This window comes from Colius striatus, chromosome 18 (assembly GCF_028858725.1).
Source record: "Colius striatus isolate bColStr4 chromosome 18, bColStr4.1.hap1, whole genome shotgun sequence".
Lineage (NCBI taxonomy): Eukaryota > Metazoa > Chordata > Aves > Coliiformes > Coliidae > Colius > Colius striatus.
In genome coordinates, this window is record NC_084776.1 from 4094124 (window position 1) to 4114151 (window position 20028).

The 20028-nt window shown below is 40.5% G+C and overlaps 1 protein-coding gene across 8 annotated transcripts; it reads right to left on the reverse strand.

Moving 5' to 3' along the window:
* Window positions 1-7386: 7386 nt before the first annotated feature.
* On the reverse strand, window positions 7387-19657 carry ZNF207 (zinc finger protein 207). 8 transcript variants are annotated; one of them, XM_062011087.1, is made up of 12 exons: window positions 19470-19657; window positions 17856-17982; window positions 16863-17001; window positions 16330-16500; window positions 15434-15509; window positions 14911-14958; window positions 12671-12771; window positions 11426-11586; window positions 9155-9397; window positions 8307-8469; window positions 7953-8136; window positions 7387-7731 (listed from the first exon to the last, which is right to left on the reverse strand). In XM_062011087.1, exons 1-11 carry the CDS (start codon window positions 19508-19510, stop codon window positions 7976-7978), a joined length of 1431 nt encoding a protein of 476 aa, XP_061867071.1. In that variant the 5' UTR covers window positions 19511-19657; the 3' UTR covers window positions 7387-7731; window positions 7953-7975. The 8 variants fall into 8 exon arrangements, with proteins under 8 accessions (XP_061867071.1, XP_061867072.1, XP_061867073.1 ...); XM_062011088.1 differs by having other exon boundaries at window positions 7387-8136; window positions 16330-16497; XM_062011089.1 differs by having other exon boundaries at window positions 7387-8136; window positions 12701-12771.
* Between the last annotated feature and the right edge of the window lie 371 nt (window positions 19658-20028).

Sequence of the window (20028 nt, forward strand, 5' to 3'; positions counted from 1 at the left end):
TAAACTTGCTGAGAAGGTGCAAGCACCTGACTACTCACAGTAGTGATCAGGTGTGTAAGCACCAACCCTCCCCCTACAGTCAATATTGACTCATCAGGATGCTCAGAGCAAAAGACTGAGGTTAACATCCTGGATCCTGTGGCTCCAGACAGGAGATGGCTGTTTGCAAAAGAAGCAAGCTAAAGTGCTTGGCTCCTTTTAAGAGACAAAAGTCAAAATGCATTCACTATACAACTGAACCTACAAGTGCTGTACTCCAGATGCATGTTCTTCAACAGAACCTTAACAAGCACCTGTGCTCTGACAATGAAAAGATGACACCAAGCTGCTGTTTACAGTGTGTAAGAAAATTCAAAAGCATTTTAAGAACTTCAGAAGGAATATTTTCCTCTATTACACTTCAGAATAACTTTGATCCCTTCAAGGGCTGCCTCAAAACTTCTCTTACTCAAATCTAGCTATCTACTCACCCCAGCTCCCACAGGAAAACGTGGTAGTCACCAATCACTGCATTTTCATAGAAGCCAGTCACTACCATTATTTCTCTAGTCTGATTGTTTTGATTGCAAGTATAGATACTTAAAAAAACCCCAACCCTTCTGGAGGCAGCCTATTCTTTAAAGTATTTAAGGGCCACAATCTTTATTAGGCAAGGCACAGAATGTACCATGAACTCATCACACAGTTCTAAAGCCAAAGCTTCATGCATGGTACATACTCTACTGCACAATCATCCAGTTTCACAGAGTATCTGTAACTCTTGCCCTTCAAAAAATAAAAGGTGATGTACCTCTTCTTCAGCTGAAAAAACCCAAAATCTACTTCCATTAGTATCTACAAAAGTAAAGTCACAAAAATGCTACTATCATTAGAGAAGAAATTCCACACCAGGGGGTTGCACAGCTTTGTGATACACAGACTGCTGCAGTACTGACAGCTGAAATACTGCAGTGTCAGTAAAAACACACTACAGTCCCTCAAAAGAAAGATCTCATTTCCAGTGTGTATTGGTTTTGGAACTATTCCCCTTAGATCCACACGAGGAGGCAGAAAGTGCCACTAAGAGAACTTCACAAAATGAGCAAAATATGAACCATTTGTACTAGATGAGAATTTTACAAGTTGTTTTAAAGAGATGACAGGCTGGTCCAACAGCTCAGATACTCCAGGCAAAAAGCACAGAGCCATCATGCCATCCTTGGGACTAGAAAGACAGCAGCACTTGCATCTTGTAGGACAAATCCAAAGCAAAAGGAAAATGCACATCATTGCTGCAAATGTAAGGACAAACAATCTGTGGTAACAGATTGCAGTGACACAAACATTATCTGCTAAAGCTATTGACTCCCAAAGAGGGAACAAGAGAGACACAGCCTGTCCAGTCCTTTAGAGACTTACTGAAAGGACAGGAATGGAAAGGATGGAAGTGAAGGCTGTGTGAATTACTGACCAGAAATTACAAGCAATATTTGCAGTGTAGCAGGAAAACCCAGAGTCAAAAGTCCTTTTAATTCATACAGTAACACTGCAGAATCACCCTCATGTCAAATGCATCTTTCAGAAGAGACAATGTGAAATTAATCTTCCTGAAAGTGTCTAAAAGCAGCTTCAAGACAAAACAGCCATAGCAATGTGGTGCTGAGAAATGCTATGCATTGCTCACAGAACATGCCAAAACACAAATGGTTCACTTGCTCCAAAGTATTAAGTGTCCACAGCTTGAGCAATGACACAGTGAAAAAAGGAACTGCATTTTTGAGACCTTTTTTTTCAAACCTAAGTTAGCTTCAACAAAACCACATCAGCCAGTTTCTCTGAATTCAAAAACATTTAGCTTTCAGAGGGTACCGACTTGTAACTCAAGAGTGGATCTAAGTAGAATACTCCATTGGACACCATGCAGTGTGTGCATCTGAATTCTAGCTTTGTGTGCTTGATGACACAAAAAAAATCTACCTAGTGCTGCACTGGGCTTACATGGAAACTGGTAAGAAAGTTCAAGTAACAGGCATTTGAAATTTGCTTACTTTGAGTCTCTAAGACATTCAGACACTTACAGCACAAAGTCATATTGCATACAGTATTTTGGGTTAAAGTGTTTTCTTAGTCTAGAGAAGTATGCTCCTATAGGCTGAATAAGTGTAACAGATGCTAGTTGCAGCAGTGTATCTTGAAATCTTGGAGTGTTCTCTCCTTCACTGTTCTCAAGGGTAACACAGTGAGAAATAGAAAAGCAACATGCATTGCCAACGTGTTTCATTTTGAAACAGTTAACAGAGGACATGCCACTTTTCCAATTAGACTTCACAACTGTGATGAGGAGCCTTCTACAGGAGAAATGCAACAAACAGAGTACAAACAAGGAACAGCGAGAATTTGAAAGCCACGCTTTTAAGTCACAAATTCCAACTCTAATTAAAGTGACTGGAAGTCACATTGGAAGTCATTATTTAGCAAAACCTTCAAGAAATGAAACACAGCCTACACTCAACAAAAAATGCCACAAATTTTAAGCTCATCTGGAAAGGTTTAAAAAGTTGTAAAATCTGACTAACATCTGTCCATGTTCTATTCCACTGCTAGAGGCTGCAAAACCTCCTTGGACAAAACTTGTTCTTCTGAAGCTGAAGTTGTCTTTAAGCAACCTCAAGCACTCAAAACCAATACATCTGTACGACAGGGAGCAGCAGCACTAAAGCTCTTCTTTCTTGAGAAAGCATCTAATTTTTTGCTAGTCACTGTGTGAAAGAAAGAATTTAGATAACCATACACCTAAGTAAATTCTGAATATGCAACAGAGTTCTATAAGGTTAAAAAAAAATGGTGTGACTTTCAGTAGTGCTGCAATGGACAAAATATTGTCACATCTGCTTTATTTGAGAGATTAAGGAAAAGATTTTCCCCGAAAGAGACAAACTGAAAGATCTGCAGCTTCCATCTCTCATTCTTCAGTCTACTTTACCAACTTGAATCTGTTTTTTCACAGGGCTCTACATTAATATTTGTTGAGGTGCAGCTCTCAAACACAGCAGTATTAACAACTTAACCTCCTCCAAAGAAACCTATTCAGTAATTTAGGCTATGGAATTTTGTGACTATAAATGTCACCTAATACCTGAGTATTTCAAGCACTTCAACAGACACATCTCCCCAGAAGACGAAACATTAGTAACTGATATTTACAGGCCACCAGTTCAAAGACTACACAAAGTCACATTACCAAACCCCAAACCAAACACAGCACAAATGCAATGCAGGGGACAAGGGGAAGGTGGGCAGCGTGGCTGAAGGACTGCCTGAGCAGCCCCGAAGAAAACGCGTTCCATTAAGAAAAGGTACCCCAACACCTTAAACCACCTTCCCTCCCGCTAAGACTCTTAAAAACACAATGATAATAAAAGGAGATATATTAATATAGAGCCCATCTACCAAAAGAGAATAAAAAACCTAAATTAAAATAAATTTAGGGGCCTTCACCAAACTTGCTGCAAGTTTGGGGACATAAATATCCAACAGCCATAAAGCTGTGAAAGCCCCTAGAATGAATAAAATAAATCCCACTTGCCTCAGACTGAACAGGGCAACACTGAGACTCTGCCTCAGCCTGTCCTATGGCAGGGCTATAGGAAGAAGAAAAATTTCAATTTTAGAAAAAACATGACCCAATTAAGTGAAAGACATGCATTCAAAGTTAACAGAATTCCAGTGATCAAGCAGACAAGGAGTGCTACAGCACCCGTTTTCTTAGGCCCAAACAAAACTTTTTTTCACTTGATAGCCATTTCTGAATCAGTTTGTTTTGCTTTGCATCTTGATCAATGGAACATAAGTCAGTTGTTTTGGGGCATTTTTCCCATGATAGTATTTAGTGTACTACTTCACAAAAAATAAGAGTTAAAGATCCCATCAGCCACTGAAAATGTTCACCCTGACCTTACTATTGATGTAGAAGCTAGACCAGTACAATTATTAAGACACTTACTATTAATTTCTAAGTATCATTATTTACCATTTTGAATTGCAGCCCCAGCTCAGACTGGCATATGAGTGTCTCAATTTAACTGAAGAGTCATAATGCCCTTCTTGCTGTTCTTAAAACTGAAGCAATCTTGGTATTTGATTTTTTTATCTTGTATGCAGGATTCTTTGATCCCTACAAAACAGCTGCAGGTTATATATTCCATTCAATTCTATCCAAGCTCTAAGATAAAAGTTTCACAGTTCAATGTAATACTGTTCAAGAGCTCCATACTAAAATATCTGCAGCAACCACTGAAGGCAGATGCAGTTGAATTTGTTTCTAGAAGCTTGTGTTGTCCCATGCATGCACACAGTGAGGAACAGTTATCCACTGAAATTATTAGATATACATCCCAGCCTCAAATTTATGATCAGCACATTAAAATCTCATCTGTGTAGGAAAAAATAAATCTGAAAGTCCCAGAAGAAATTTTTAGCCCACAGAAGCCAGCTAAATTTTCAAGACTTTATTTAAAGCAACCTCTGCCAAAGGCAGATATTCTGAAGGCAGCATGAAACAGTCACATCAGGACTTCTGCAAAACTAGCCTGGGCTTTTCCAAGGTTCTTTCATGCCAGTCTCGTTTCTTTTGCTCTAAAAATCAACAATATGACATCAGCCTCTCAAAATCATACTGAGAGACTATGCATAAAATAATGAGAATCTTTTGAACAAGTCCCAAATGCCATAAATTGCAAGTATTTTGTACTTGCATGACATTCCAATTTAAAAGACTGGTTAAAATCCACTTGCAAGTTTTGATTTTACTATAAGAGCTATCATGGCAAACTTAGACAACTGGAAATCTAAGCTTCTGCCCATGTAATTGTATCACTAGAGTACTGCAACAGATATATAGAAATATGCTTTTCTGTAATCATAAAGGCTTCTGCAATTGCTTTCCAGGGAAGAGCAAAAACCTGTCTGCATGGCTGTGTTATATTGGGGATGTTGCTGGCACAACTATTTTGTACTGTAAAACCAAGCCTTGGTCTTTAAACAAGTCATTAATACATTCAAAATAGATTTCCTCTTTTTGGGAAAATGCACCATAAATCCAACCCTCTGAACATTAAGAAGCAGTGTTCAAAGAAATGAAGGCAGGGAACAGACAACATATGCACTGAAACAACCAACTGTTCACAGAAAAGTACATGTAAGAGAGACAAGAGTAACTAAAGATAGCCACGTCACAGCTCTTACAGCAGAGAGATGACAGGAGCAGGGAGGCAAGTGGAACACCATGGAAAAAATAATTATCTGCTTGCTAAAGATTATTAAGAGTACCATATGAGTAACACATGGCAGTACTTAGCTAAGGGATTATCATAACATTACTGCTAAGGCAAGTTCAACTTTAAAATGTGTCCAAGCTGTAAGTCTGTGCAGGATTAGCTACAAAACAGTACCATTTTCACTGAGACATTCACTATTTAAGAGGGAAACTCTTAATTAATACAACTTGCAGAATATGCTGAGTTAACAGTACATGCAGTAAGGTTTTCAAGTACTTATCCCAAGAAAAGCAGGGGTCTGGAAACAACACACCAATGAGTTACAGCAAGACACCAAAGCAAGAAGGTATTTACTTTACTATGGGCCGGAGGGCAAAGCATCCTTACAACAGCAATATGATCTCCAGGAAAAGCAAGAAGTTCTATAGTTTTAAAAGCAGAAGTTAAGGTCAATTTATAATTAAGGTCAATATGAATTGTATGTGTAGTACTGCAAAAAGGATGAATCCAACACAGTGTAAAAATCTCTCCAGTATTTTGTTTTGTGATTATCCTTATTAAAGAAAACCAGAGTACAAAAAGCATTGCCTCAGCAAAACAGTTTTATCTGTTAGACTTATGTATAAAGGAGGATGAATAGCTAACAAAAGATCTGACATCAAGGCCCACTCAGCACAACTGCAAGCCAAATATTGCACATCTGACAGGTAATCAGCAGATACTGGTGATGAGAGAGAACTGCTTCTCAACAGAGGCTTGGAGTTATGGTCTCAAACTGGTGAACACTTCAGAAAATGCCTGATAATTCTTAATGGTTAAACTAAGGTCATTCAGCTGCAATTAGGGTGTACTGGATGCTTTTATGAGCCATGAGTTTGAAATGGAGAGACAATGTAGTATTTTAGCTGTACTGGGTTTCTGTAGTATTAAGAGACGGTACAGAATAAAGCCAAATGAAGTACTAGAGTGCAACTAAAAAACCTCAAGTCAAAATGCTTCAGTAGTGTAATAAAGTGAAAAAGCTCCACCATCAACAAAAACATCTGTGGAATATAAACTGACACAAAAATGCTGATAAACTTTCTAACCTATCCTAAAAGAAGAGATACTAATTTGCACAGATAAGACTTGTTTGAGGCTGGAACATGTATTTAAAGTTGACCTGCAAACGAAAAATTTGCTCCTTTTTTCCCCTGTTGTGAAGAGACCGGAGAAGCTCGCATTTCCCTCCAAGAAGTTTCTAAGTCTTCACTCTTGTCAGCAATACAGCACATTAACATAGGGATGTTAGACATTTGGAGAATTACAATCTTGACAGTAATTTACCACTCTTATGAACAAATAAATGACTAATGAATACAGGGAAGAGCTCTTTAATATCCCTACTTAGGAGAGCTGATAAAAAAGTCTTTTACTCTCAGCTCTTCCAGTAAATAGCTCCAGAAACTGGCAACGTCTGTTCGTAGCACACAATGGATGGTTCATCTTAGAGTCTGTTGGTATTCAAAATTCTGAACATTTTAAGTAAAAATAGTGTATGTAACATGCAAGTCTTGCCCCTTGTCTCTTCTATACACTAAAAAGGTCATCAAGCTACTTTTTCTCTTTTGCAGGTCAACTTCAATACAGCATCAACTGGAAGTCACTCACCCATGTGACATGCACCTAAGCTTCTAGAAATCTTCATATAAAAGGCTCCTGAAATTCATATGCATTTGCAAATTAAAGAGTCAGTCAAAGAATGAACTACCAGGACACACCTGGCACTAGGATGCATCTTAGAGCAATCATTTTTACATCCTAGAAGGAAGTGCCAGGACTAGAAATCATTTAAAATTTATTGAGGACAAGAAAGCACAAATAAAGAAACATATGTATTGAAGAGAAGTTACAATCAAGAGTTAAGATGTGCCTCCTGCAGCCTCATTTTTAAGGAGTCGGTTAATAAGTGTACAGGTCTTTGTCTACTCAGATGTGCAGCTAAGGAGTGACCCAACTTTGAAACAGGGAATTCAGACTTCGTTAAAACAACACCAACAGTTGTGTTCATTACACCAGTAGCTACCATGGCATGCATCTGTACAAACCTTTCAGGCAGTTGTCCACAGCTGGTCATGAATGAAAAGGCATATAAATTTTTCTCCTCTTTTATTACAATGAAGTTTATAACGGTACAGAAAAGTCACACGACCTTAGTGGGTCAGTTTACTTAAACCCTGAAACAGGAGGAACTCTAAATACATTAAATATTGTTACAAGTTCAGACTTAAATGTACAAGTAGTTGGGAACAGTTACAGCCCTCACCAAACTATGTTGGGGACGTGAAGTCCAACAGCACTTGAAGTGCTGTGAAGGCATCATTTCACAAATAGCAACATAATGTTACAGAACTTGCCTTTAAGGTGGTATGTTCATGTAATTCCATCGCCTTCACAATTTAACGAACCATATTTACTATACTTCACTTCTAAAAACCTAGATGAAACATGAAAAAGAAGCCATACAGTATAAATTGCAACATCAGGAAAAGTTCCTGTTATTATTCCAAATAATTTTTCCCATGTAAAATAAGAATGTCCAATAGCTCCTTGCATGTGGGAAGATACTTATTTTTTTTAAAGTCACAATGAAGCCTTAATTGACGGAAGCTCGGCTATATTAACAGCACAAGATGAGAAAAGGTTTAATCTCCAAACCTATTAGAGTGTGTGCAGTAGCATCAGTAGCGGCCACCTTGAGACATTACAGGAGGTCTCATTCCCATTGGAGGTCGAGGAGGTCCACTCTGGTAAGGGGGCACCATCGGAGGTCCCTGACCGTACGGAGGCATCGCTCCAGGAAGATATCCTGGCATGCCCTGGTGATGAGCACCATACTGACCTACAAACAAAATGTTTAAGATGCAAAGAAGAATGTTTATTTTTTTTAAATGGCAGGCAGGAGTTGTGTTTTGTGAAAAGTTTCACCCCCCAACTACTACGTGCCACGTCAGATTCTAAATAACAACAACAAATCCTTTCAAGAAAAGATAAGCCAAGAAACATCATTACCATGAGGTGGCATGGGAGGTCTCATTCCTTGCTGTTGTGGAGGAATTCCGGGCTGTGGTGGCATCATACCTCCAATTGGTCCAACTGGTGGATTACCCAAGGAAGCTTGTCCGGGGCGAGGAAGATTACGCTGATATTTAGGCAACTGTGCCCTTCTCTCTTCCTAAAGCCAGAAAACACAACCGTAACACATGGTAAGATTAAAACTTGCCAAAACCAAAGTCAATAAAAGTGTAAGGAAGTAGATTACATACAAACAATGGACTATCTCAGGAACCTTACATGTTCAAATACTGTTACAAGTTACATTACACAGTAGCTTGGGTATTAATACTGACCAATTTAGCCTTTTACACATGACAACGTCTCCTCCTCCCTCAGCTGAAGAAAGCCTCTTCCTCGTAACAAGTCAAGACAAAAAAGCCAAACACAACTCTAAAGATTTCAGAATTTAAATTAAGGTTCATTTGCCTTGTCCATGAACTCCCCATTTCTGACTGCTGTAGTAACACCAAAACCACCTCCAACCATTAGATCTTTTGTCCTACACTCAATAGCTGTAACTTCAAACTGAAATTGCACACAGAAAAGACAAAATTACATTTTGGGTTGAGTAATTTCTTATTGCCAACAGAACTAAGGCTTAGGTCTGCAGCAGGATCATTGCAATATGCCTCTTGTCAGTTGGCAAACAAAGCAGCTTTCTCACAGAACATTCTGCTACATCAGTTCTGCAGTCTGCACTGTTATTAAAACACACGTAATGGAGAACACGTTCTATTTACTCAACCAAACTGGCATAAATTGCATTTTTTTTTCAGTAACACAATGAAAATACTTTAACTTACCAGTGATATATCCTCATCTGGATGGATCAACTTACTGGTTGCACTGGTTGTTGTGAGGGTAGCAGGCTTACTTGTTATAGACGTAGCCGGCTTAGCCGCAGTACTGTTTGTCGTGCTAGTGGTTGAGGCTGTCGACTGCGTGTAAGCAGGGAATGTAGGTTTTGGGGGTTCTGTTGTTGTTGCAGGTGTAGAATTCAAAGGTTTGAAATCAGTACCCACTGGCCCTGGAACAGCTGCTGCAGCCTGTGAAACACAGAGGTAGATCAATACTGATTTCTTCAAGAGTAAGAAAACTTAAATGACGTCTGTTAGACCTCTGAAACCTTTCAGTGAGATACATAAAACAAGCTTGGCAAAAGTAAAGTTCAGCCTTATTGCATACTAGAGCAACTGAAAACAAGACAAAATAAAACCCAGTACATAGACATATACACACACACACTGGAAACTAATAAAATTTGCAGGTCAAAAGCGACAACTAGAAAAAAGGAACAGCAACAACAAAAACTCCTATCAAAAATTTATCCCAAAGATTGACTTGGTAAAGGTCTACATCTTTCCTGGATCACTCTTTTATTAAGAGCCTATAAATTCTCCCACTGAATCATCACTTTTAGCCATCATTTGTTAAGGGTACAGCTTGAAGTGTTAGTAGTCATTAAAATTAGGTATTTCAGGAATGTTTTAACTATTTCAGAAAGCTCTATTGTGTCAGGGTTTTTAAGTGGTCCCTCTATAAAAACACTGCAGTATTTTCACAAAGTGCTATGTCTCTCTACAGCTATTTCATCTCCCTGAGAACGAAGGATCAACTGAAGTCAGGTATCATGTCCACTAGCGATTCCTGTTCTCATCTTTCCTACTTTTTTCTCACATTAACTGTTAGCCTGGTAAAACAGACTTTTCTTGTCTATCTCTGAAGATGAAGCAATCTCCAAAGCAAGCTTTAGTTATGAGAGACTGCTGTTGTTTCTAATCACTGCACATTTACAATCATCTGAACTTCCCAAAACAAAGTACATCAAATTTTTGCACAGAACACAAATTACAAAATTCCCTACATTTGATGTACTGTATTAAACAACAAACTAAAAAGCCTTCACCATGCATCAAGCTAACCACTGCCCACTAAAATGCATTTAACTGCTTTCATGCCTTTTTAACCCTTTAGAACCAGGATGTAAATTTCATTCTTTCACACTAAGGACAATTGGGCACTTTGAAATGCTTATTTCTAGCAAGATGCAACTCACAATCAAGGACTCTGCAGTTTTACCAGCTAAACATGATCAGGAATAGAACAGAAATGATCTGAAGATGTTTAGTCAAATTTAGGGTTTGTTACAGAACGGTCCAAAGGGTTAAGTTGCAAAGCAATTTGGTTTAACTGTGACTTCCTGCGTACTTGTGCTGTGCTAGGAAACAGAGCGTTAGAAGATGCTGACAGACTTTCTGAATTGGAGGAAGCTGTACTTGAGCTTGTGACAGGTGTCCCCATCTGTAGCATAAAAGAAAGGAAACAGTGAAAAGTCTCCAAACAAATGGGTGGAAAGTAGCCAGATGAAAGGATTTCTTATACTAAGTCCTTTCCTATGAAAGGACCATGTTTTTGTAAACAAGTATCTTCCTGCAGAAGTCCAAAATGCAAATAGTACACTATGAAGGTTTCTGCAACATACTTGAAAGCAAGTAAAACTTTAACACTTATACACAATGAGTGCATTCAAAGGGTGGAGGTCACAAGCCACTATCAATACCCCACTTCCCTCCCCAAAACATTTCAAGAAATGTGTACTACCTTAACTTACTCAAACTTTTTAAAGTAAAAAACCCTTCTAATTCAGGCAAGGTTTAACAGGACTACAAAATAAGTAAGTCCACCTATCAGCAGAGAGCCCATTATGAAAAGAACAGGAGAGAACTTTGGAAATCTTAGGCAAAGTTTCATGCAGCCAGTTTCCTGTAGCTGACCAATATCCCTTCACCCACCCAAAGTACCCTTTATCAACCACAAACTAAAAGGATTAAAGAATGAAGTGTTTTGCCTACTCCCTTCTTCCCCACGTGCTTACAGAACTTCTGTCTGGTTTCATGGCTGTTTTAAGACAAATAAAAGAATCTTTTAAAATCCACGCCAGTACTACACGGAATTAAACTTCGAACAAGCAAGAAACTTAACCAGTCATATCTTGGTCCTCCTCAAGAGTAACACTGCTGACATAGTGGCAATCTGAAGACTAACACTAGGTTCCAGGCTATGAGATACTCTACCTGCCCCGCACTTGGGAAGAGTGGCTTAGTAACCGGAGGCTGGGGGGTAGGTGCTGCGGCAGCCGGAGCTGGAGGTCTGTTAAGGATGCCTGGTGCTGTAACAGGCTGTGCTTGTGTCATTGGAGGCATCCCAGGACGAGGCCCAACTGGTGGTGGCATACCTGCAAACCACAAACAGTGGGCAACAAATCAGGCTGAAGGAAGTAACAACATTCCTTTAGAGATCTCTGTTCACAGCATTCTTTAGAACAAAGCCTCCCCCAAGACATATGTATTTTTATGACACCAGTAAAATAAAACATGTCAAAGGGTAATACCAGTAGTCACTAATCCATGCATAGGCAGTAATCTCAAACACTTCAGAGCAATACTAAATTGTGTTTTCTACCAGAGCTTCAATCAAGTTCATGTTTCCAATAAAACAATACAATGAATGCAGCAGCTGTTTGCAACAGTGGGCTGGTGCTGTCAAGTGCAGGGATTAGACCATCATAAAACCCTTAAAAGCTACAGCCATGATGACACGTATCAGAACTTCAACTGAACCACAGATCAGCTTTGCTGGGGGTCTTTAGCATAGATAAGGTGAGGAGGCTACCTTCTGTAGCCTGTCATGACAACAAATGCATTTGGTATGTGTGGTGCTCTGGGAGAGGTTCAGAGGTGGGAAGTTAACAGCCCACATGGGTTCTAACTAGGCTGTACCTGTCCTAGTGGCTTCCCTCCTCCTACAGTGAGAAATATGGACAAACTAGCAAACATGAAGCTGCTGCCCAGGTAGAACATCCTAAGAACATAAGGCTGCCTAAGAGCTGCCCAAGCTCAAAAAAACATCTCTTCCAGCTATGACAAGAGAACAAAATTTTGATTAGTTTCTTCACATGGCAGGTTCATTACTTGGGTACATCAGCAACATTATTTCTTATTTCTAAACAACATTTTCAGAAATTGCAATTTTTAACATCTCTGGCTGCTGCTGGAAAAAAGGGATGAAGAGACACTAAGCAACACAAAAGCCAGAGAAAGTGCAACAACAGAAAGCTACATTCTAGTTTTTACATTTACATTGATACTAAATACAAATAATTAAGCATAACTAAAAGCCAGAGATCAACTCCTTAATATGTACATAAAAGTGGCTTCTGTGGCAATCAATCCATATCAAGGTAGTGGCTTAACTCTACATAGTCTTTACATAAACAATAAATCTTAGTGGAAATAAATAAATACAAAATTAGCTCTCACCATAGTACGAGTTCGACAACCCTGACCTACCTGGTGGCATACCAGGCATAAGAGGTGGGATTCCTGGCCCAGGAGGCATCATTCCACCCATTGGCATCATCCTGTAAACAGAAAATGAGCACTGGTATGAACACTCATGATAAACTGTTATGACAATTGGCAAATACCTGTATTAGATAAAAAAATTACAGTAAATCATTTCAAAATGCTCTCAACATAGACAATTCAAAACCAGCTGACTCCACAAACAGACATATTTTCCCATAAGGAATAAAAACCAAACAAACACCAAAACCCCAAGAGAACTCCCAAACACTTTTCATCTGAACTTTAATTCCTCAAGTTTTCACTTCCACTATTATCAGGTTTCCAGAGCCGTTGTCTCTCGAGATCTATTTATCAGCTTCACCAGTGTTCCAAGAACCTCAGCTTAGTACACCCAAAATATTTGAAAGTATGAATACTAGTTAACTCCAATCACTAAAATGCCTGTACATCTGCTATTACTCCTTTCTGACACCACAAGTCTATTTGTGGTTATAACACCCTCATGCTACTTTCATATATTCTCTTTCCTCCAGTGATCAGCAGACAAGACACATCTATAGAAACATCCCCAAAACACTGATAAAAGCTGAGCAGACCACAGGGTAAGAAAGCTTCTGGAATTTCAATTACAGGAAATATTCACTACGCTAAGCACAGAAAAGTGGTTTTTTTAAATGAGTTCCTTCACATTAGAACCAGGTTTGGTTGATTGTTTGGTTTTTTTCCATTGCTACCGATATCTGGAGAAAGAAAGCTGGTCTGTATTTCCTAACAGAAGGGTGGTATCTACATATTATACCCTCATCATCTACTAAACCACATTACAAATGAATATATGTTCCCCATCTAAACCATAGATACGACCACTAACACATGCAAATTCCTCCTGCAATTCCAAGGCTGTCTATGACACCAAGTGCTTTTAAAATGGGAAGCCATAGGTGACTATGTATGATTTCTTTACAAGGAAAAAAACAAATGTAATTTAAGTTTGCTTATGGTTTTTTTCCAGACATTCAAAGTTGGATTACAGAAACAAAATAAAGGAACAATTATTACTTTAGGTAGCAAGATAAGCAGATGTGTAGCAGCTAAGCTACACCAAAACCCCACCAAGAAGCAACTGATATTTGTATGACAAAGTCAGGACACCTTCACCATTGCCATTTCAAAATCAAATCACCATGAACAAACAGGTGAACATTCCTTCTGCAAACTGCTACTCAGTCTTTACTCTCACTAGTGTACCACTGCTACAAAAGGAACAGCCACTGCAGAAGCAGTAATGACTGGGAACATGGTCTCTTTTTGGGATTAGTAGTTGGAGAAGGCCAAGTCAGTACTGTCATCCATTTGGACAACTGTTAGAACCCCAAAAATGTGCCTGATGGACTTTGCCTGCTGTCACTAGAAAGATGACTTTCTGAGAAACTGCAGAGGCGGTGTCAGAACTGGTGTCACACAAAATCCAAGTTGCTTCCTTGGTCCTTATTCTCATTTTTAAACAAATGTCCATCAGCTTAAGTGAGCAGAACTGTAGATTAAACTAAGTAAAAGCATCACTTAACAACATATCACCTTTCCCCAAAATTTCACCAAAAAGGAAGAGCTGTGAATTTTTGGCAAATTAATTTGTAAATTAATTTAGATGACACTACCTACACCTGAAGTTAACAAAGAGCTTAAGGAGAACCAAGCACCAGCAAGCCTGAGAAAATTCTGTCCAGTTTCTACCCGGAAAAGCTACAGTGATTTTAAGTACCCACAAGACGTTCCTCTAGGACATGATTTTTAAATTCAAGACCATTAAAGCAACGTTTAGGTCTCAGAATAGAACCACCTTTCACCTCAGCAAACTTCAAAATTGAGAAGCAAAGTCCCTGCAGAACATCCCACAGTGTAAAGGATTGAGCACACTGAGCTTACTCTGGTTCAAGACAGGTTCTAAGTCTCTAAGAGCCTATTTTATCAGTATTGCACAGAATATCTTTCTCATAACAGTTTTTTAACAGTCCCTCAGACAAAATGGAAGAACTTCAGATATTACACAGTAACCAAAGCTAACTAGACATTCTCCCCAAATTCTTAGGCGATATTCAGAGGTTTGCAGTAAAACAATTTCAAGCTTATCAAAAACAGGACATAAAATGGCATAATGAATGTACCTAGAATTACATTAATGAGATGCTTACATGTTTCCACCACAAAATGACTGCATGTATTTTCTCTGTTGATGTAATCTGTGAAAATTTATGACAAAATCAAAAATCTAACTGTGACTTTCCAAACACATTGTGACAGGGTACGGTGTCAACCCCAAACAAGCATAAAAACCAACATCTTACTTTTGCCCGAAATACAAGACAAATTTCAACTATCCACCATTTTGTCCGTTAGGCTGGTGACTGATAACCAGATGCACAATGTATGTGCAACACACAAACAACAGTGGTTCACAGAAGGCTCTAAACCAACACCACAAACCTTTTTATTTTTATGCTACTGTTCAAAGTTAGGAGGAAGGCAATACACTACACATATGAACTTACAGTTTGGCCATATTTTTAATGTTGGTTTACAGCCATCCAGCTCTTTGCTTAGTTTTATTAAGGTTACAGAGCTCCCATGTTCCTATGGACATTTTTCCAATTAGCTTTACTACTTCTGTGACAATTTAAAACACTCATGTAATATGAAGTCTTTCTTGCTACTCACCCAGGTGGCATTCCAGGCATAACAGGAGGCATTCCAGGCATCATGGGTGGAACACCTGCCATTAATGGTGGTATACCTTGAAAGAAAAACAAATTTTAAACAACATACACTTCCTAACCTATCTCATCAAATAAATTCAGACTGGATAAATGCTTTACAGGAAGCTCCAAAAGACTGGCAACTGAAATAACATTGGCTACAAGCAATCCAGTAAGAGATTATCTAAGTCAGATGTGCACACTCATTGTTCTCAAGCCCTGCAAGATTGTCATTTTCCTTAGCAGCCTCCAAAGAACACACCTTATTATGAGAAGAGACCAGTTTTTGGTCACTGTCATCCATCAAAAGTATTTCCTGGATATTTGTGTGGCCTGTGCATAAACTGCCTGTTCTATGTTAGCAGTCTCTAGATAAATGGTAGCCTTTCTGCCCCGTTTCCAAAATCTTATTATTCCAAAATACCAAGCAAATGTCACTGCTAGACTTACATTTAAACTGCACATTTGTCTTACTATCACAGTATTTCAATCTAGGCACAAGCATTAGGTATCTTAATCCACTTACACTGGCCCAGGCTGCCCAGGGAGGTGGTAGTCACCATCCCTGGGGATAGTTAAAAGCTGTGCAACTGAGGTGCTGAGGGACATGGTTTAGTGGTGGGCTTGACAGTGTGAGGTTAGTGGTTGGACTCGAGGTCTTTTCCAACCAAAATGATTTATTTTTCACAGTAGATGTGTGTGCACAGACAGAATGGGGGAAGAAAATGCTTATGTGTACCTCAAAACTATTTTGTGACTTGTAACAATCTGTGACAGGACACAGATTATTCCTGCATAGAAGCAGCAATTTGTGGTTCTGCTCAGGTTTTGGGTACCTAGCTGAAAACAGTGTCTCACCTGGAGGCATCCCTGGTGCGCCTGGCACAGGAGGCAAACCTGGCTGTGCCATTGGGGGAATGTACCCCTGCTGAGGCTGAACTTGTTGGGGCTGAAATGAAGTTGAAGCTGCAGATTCATCATCTTCATACTCATCAGAATCATCCTGTTGCTTCTTTTTCTGGCTTTCTGCTAAACAAAATGATGCATATGGTCAGAGCAAGGAAATGTATGTATTTTGGCATCATTGGGCTTGTATCACTCCTGGCCCTTCCTCCCCTTACCCTCAGAAATAAAAATCACCACCCTCACACTCATCAGGTAACAACTACAGCTGCACTGGCATGCATAGTTCTAAACAAGAAAAAACAGTCTCTCTCAGTCTTTCCACAAATTGGAAGACATTCTAAACAAATGCCTAGCACTGCAGTTAGAGAATGTGTTAAACTTACTCCCTTACTCTTCTGAGAGGCGAGAGTTGTATCACACAGCTTCAATATGAGTAAGCAACAGACTAGGGAAGTAACAGATAACTAGACAGACTACACCATTACCCTGAGTTTTTTGTTCAAGTAACCTCCTCCGTTCCTCCATGTCTTTTTCTGGAATGCCCTCCATGCCATAGATTTCCAGTTCAATGTCTGTTCTTCCAGGAATAGCATTTGGAACAGCATCTATTGTCTCTTTATGTACCTAAAGGAGAAAATAAGAAATCTTCCTGACCACAACTGGGGTTAAATTCTCAGTGTTCTTCAGCCAGTTTCAAGATAAAAAAGGATGTTTCTGCCAAGTATGTTCTTGATGTGTGGCTTCTAACCTCTCGTAACTACTATTACCACCTAAAATTCATTTATATAAACATATGCCAGCAATATGCCCTCATGGCCAAGAAGGCCAATGGCACCCTGGGATGCATCCAGAGTGTGGGCAGCAGGTCCAGGGAGGTTCTCTTCCTGCTCTGCTCTGGTGAGGCCTCATCCGGAGTCCTGTGTCCAGTTCTGGGCTCCCCAGCTCAAGAGGGACAGAGAACTGCTGGAGAGAGGCCAGTGCAGGGCCACGCAGATGATCACCGGACTGAGCATCTTGCTTATGGGGAAAGGAAGTATTTTACTCTGAGGGTGAGGGAGCCCTGGCCCAGGCTGCCAAGTGAGGGTGAGGAGGCTCCTTCCTGGAGGTCTTTGAAACCCATCTGGACACGTTTCTGTGCAATCTGATCCAGGTGGGACCTGCTTTGGCAGGAGGGTTGGTCTACATGATCTCTAAAGGTCCCTTGCAACTCCTACCACTCTCTGCCTTCTGAACACCAAGAGAATATAATCCCTTCACTCCTCCTACACCCCAAAAATGACAGCAGAGATCTCTACTGCACACTACCCATGTGACTGCTAATACAGCAGGACTCTGTTCTGGACCAAGAGCATTGCTGCCTTTTCCTCATCAGTTTTTAAGCCCCTGGAAGCCCCCAACCCCCCACCTTTTTAAGTTCACTATTAGTTCCAATTTTAGATCCTGTTAAGAAAAGTTTATATAAATCTAAAGCTTCTTACCTGCATGCAATGTATAGCTAAACCAGGTCCTGTATACAGTTTTTTATGACATATATGGCATTTAAAGTGCTTTGCTTTTTGATGCTGTATAAGGATTTTTTCATCATCAAAATCCCTGTTACAATACCTATTGAAGATTGTTAAGGAAATATTTAATCCTGTAAGTGACCTTGTATACAACACTAATATTTACAGCATCATTGTGAGTTTTTACTGAAGTACATACAAACACACACCAAAAAAAGCACAGGAAGCACCTCTGAGCATTCAAAGTGTGACAAATACTTTGATATCTGAAACCAAACTTCCTCCTCACACCATCCAGCACTTCTTTCTTCAGAAAGGTACAAAACTGGCAAGATGTGTGGATGCAACCCTTTGATTCTCTACTGACATATGCTTTTCAAGTCATTTCTGAGTGGATTCATTCCTTCTTTGCATACATGTAAATGAAATTAAAGTTGCTAAAGCATTAAAAGGAGAAACAGACACAAAATCCACAAACTGGAAGTTATGCTAAATACTGAGAAATGTCTGTTTCACAATATCAGTAGCAAACATTTACAAAATCAAGTTTCAGTTAAAAACTCCTCTCCTTTTTCAGTTATCTAGCTATCAGTTCTTACTGACACATCATTCACCACAGTCGTTAAATTGTTTTTTAAACAGAAGCGTTTTAAAGAACTTTCTGAACAACTTGGTGACAGAAGAGGCAAACTGCAGTTTCCTCTCTGCAGGTCAGCATTAGTATTTCAGCAAACACTCGACATGTATGTTCCTAAGAGAGACAAATCCACTTGTTATTTATTAGCTGTTTCTTATTAACAAAATGTGTCCATCACTTCCTCCAAATTTCAAATATATTAATATCTAAAGTAGAAGCACAGATACCTTCAAATATAAAGCGGTAAAATATCTCAGAGTAGCTGATAAATTCCTTTATTAAACAATTTTAAGTTGAAGATAAGTAAACAGGTAAATCTGTTACCACCCCCCAACAAAAAGCAAATTATGAAGGAGTGACTGAAGGGAAATCCGTAAGTATTTCTGGATACTGAGAAATTAAACGTGACTCTGATGCACCAATTAATTATAAATCTGAAATCGTCTCCCTGCCGCCCCAAAAACTTTTTCAAAAGCCTCTTTTAACCGCATCCACCGCACTTCTTGCATCGGACGCGTTTCCGAACGGCAAGGTCTTTTCCTGTTAACATCCTTTACTTCAGGAGCTACAGAGCGTTCTCCGGTTTCCCCATGACCTCGCACTCCTGCGGGGCCTGGCCACAGGAGCTCCAGCCAGAGCCGGCGAGAGAAGCCGCGGCCTGTCCCGGCGCTGCGAGTCGGACGCGCCGCCACGGCCTCAGCGCGGGATCAGGCCGCGCGGCTCTGGGGAGCGAGAGAAAACGGACACCCGAGCCCATCCCCGCGCACAAACGGAACGCGACCAAGCACGCGGGGAAGCCGCTACTGCGGACTGGAGAAAGGGAAGAGCTCCACGGGAGGAGAGCGAGGGGCCGCGGGGAGAACGGGAAAGGACGCGAGAGAGGCCCGAGCGGGCCAGGCCGCTCCCCTCCCCCACCCAGCTCCCCACACCCGTCCCACACAGAAGGATACCAGCACCAAGGCTTCAGCTGCTTCTTCTTCTTACGTCCCATGGCGGCGGCGCCCCCGACTTACACAGCAGGGAGACGACCGAGCTGTTCCCTGCCGACGCGCGATGCCCACAGCAGCTCTGAGGGAAGCGAGCGCGGCAGACACAAAATGGCCGCCACAAGCCGTCCTGGCGCCGCCGCCTCCGAGCTCCCAGCCTGCAGCGCGGCGGGGCGGGGCGGGGCGGGCTGTGGCGCGCTGCCTCGCGGCCGCCATCTTGTTCCCCGTGTGAGGGGTCGGTTGCTTTTGCTGCCTTCCTGTCCGAATGTCAAAGAGAAACCTTCCCTACGAAATCAAACAGAGCAAAAAGACGGCATCTCTTAAACGGCCTTGAGGAGTGGGGGCAAGCCCGGCCTTCCCGTTGCAGCACGATTGGAACAGGATAGGAACTGGAACGATGTGGGACTTTTCGCCACAGAGTTCACTGGTGTGTCTCCCTTGTGCAAAGCTGCGAGAGTGAGGGGAGTACACGGCTGTGCTTCTGGGCCAGCCAGTGTGGCTGCAGTCCCTTGTTCTGTAGGAA

Coding starts and splice junctions, on each gene's coding strand:
- ZNF207 (XM_062011087.1), bottom strand. CDS start 19,510: ATGGGACGTAAGAAGAAGAAGCAGCTGAAGCCTTGGTGCTG. Junction 15,510..16,329: donor CGCACCAGGGATGCCTCCAG/GTGAGACACTGT, acceptor TTTTCTTTCAAG/GTATACCACCATTAATGGCA. Junction 8,137..8,306: donor ACCTCCCATGCCACCTCATG/GTAATGATGTTT, acceptor TTTTGTTTGTAG/GTCAGTATGGTGCTCATCAC.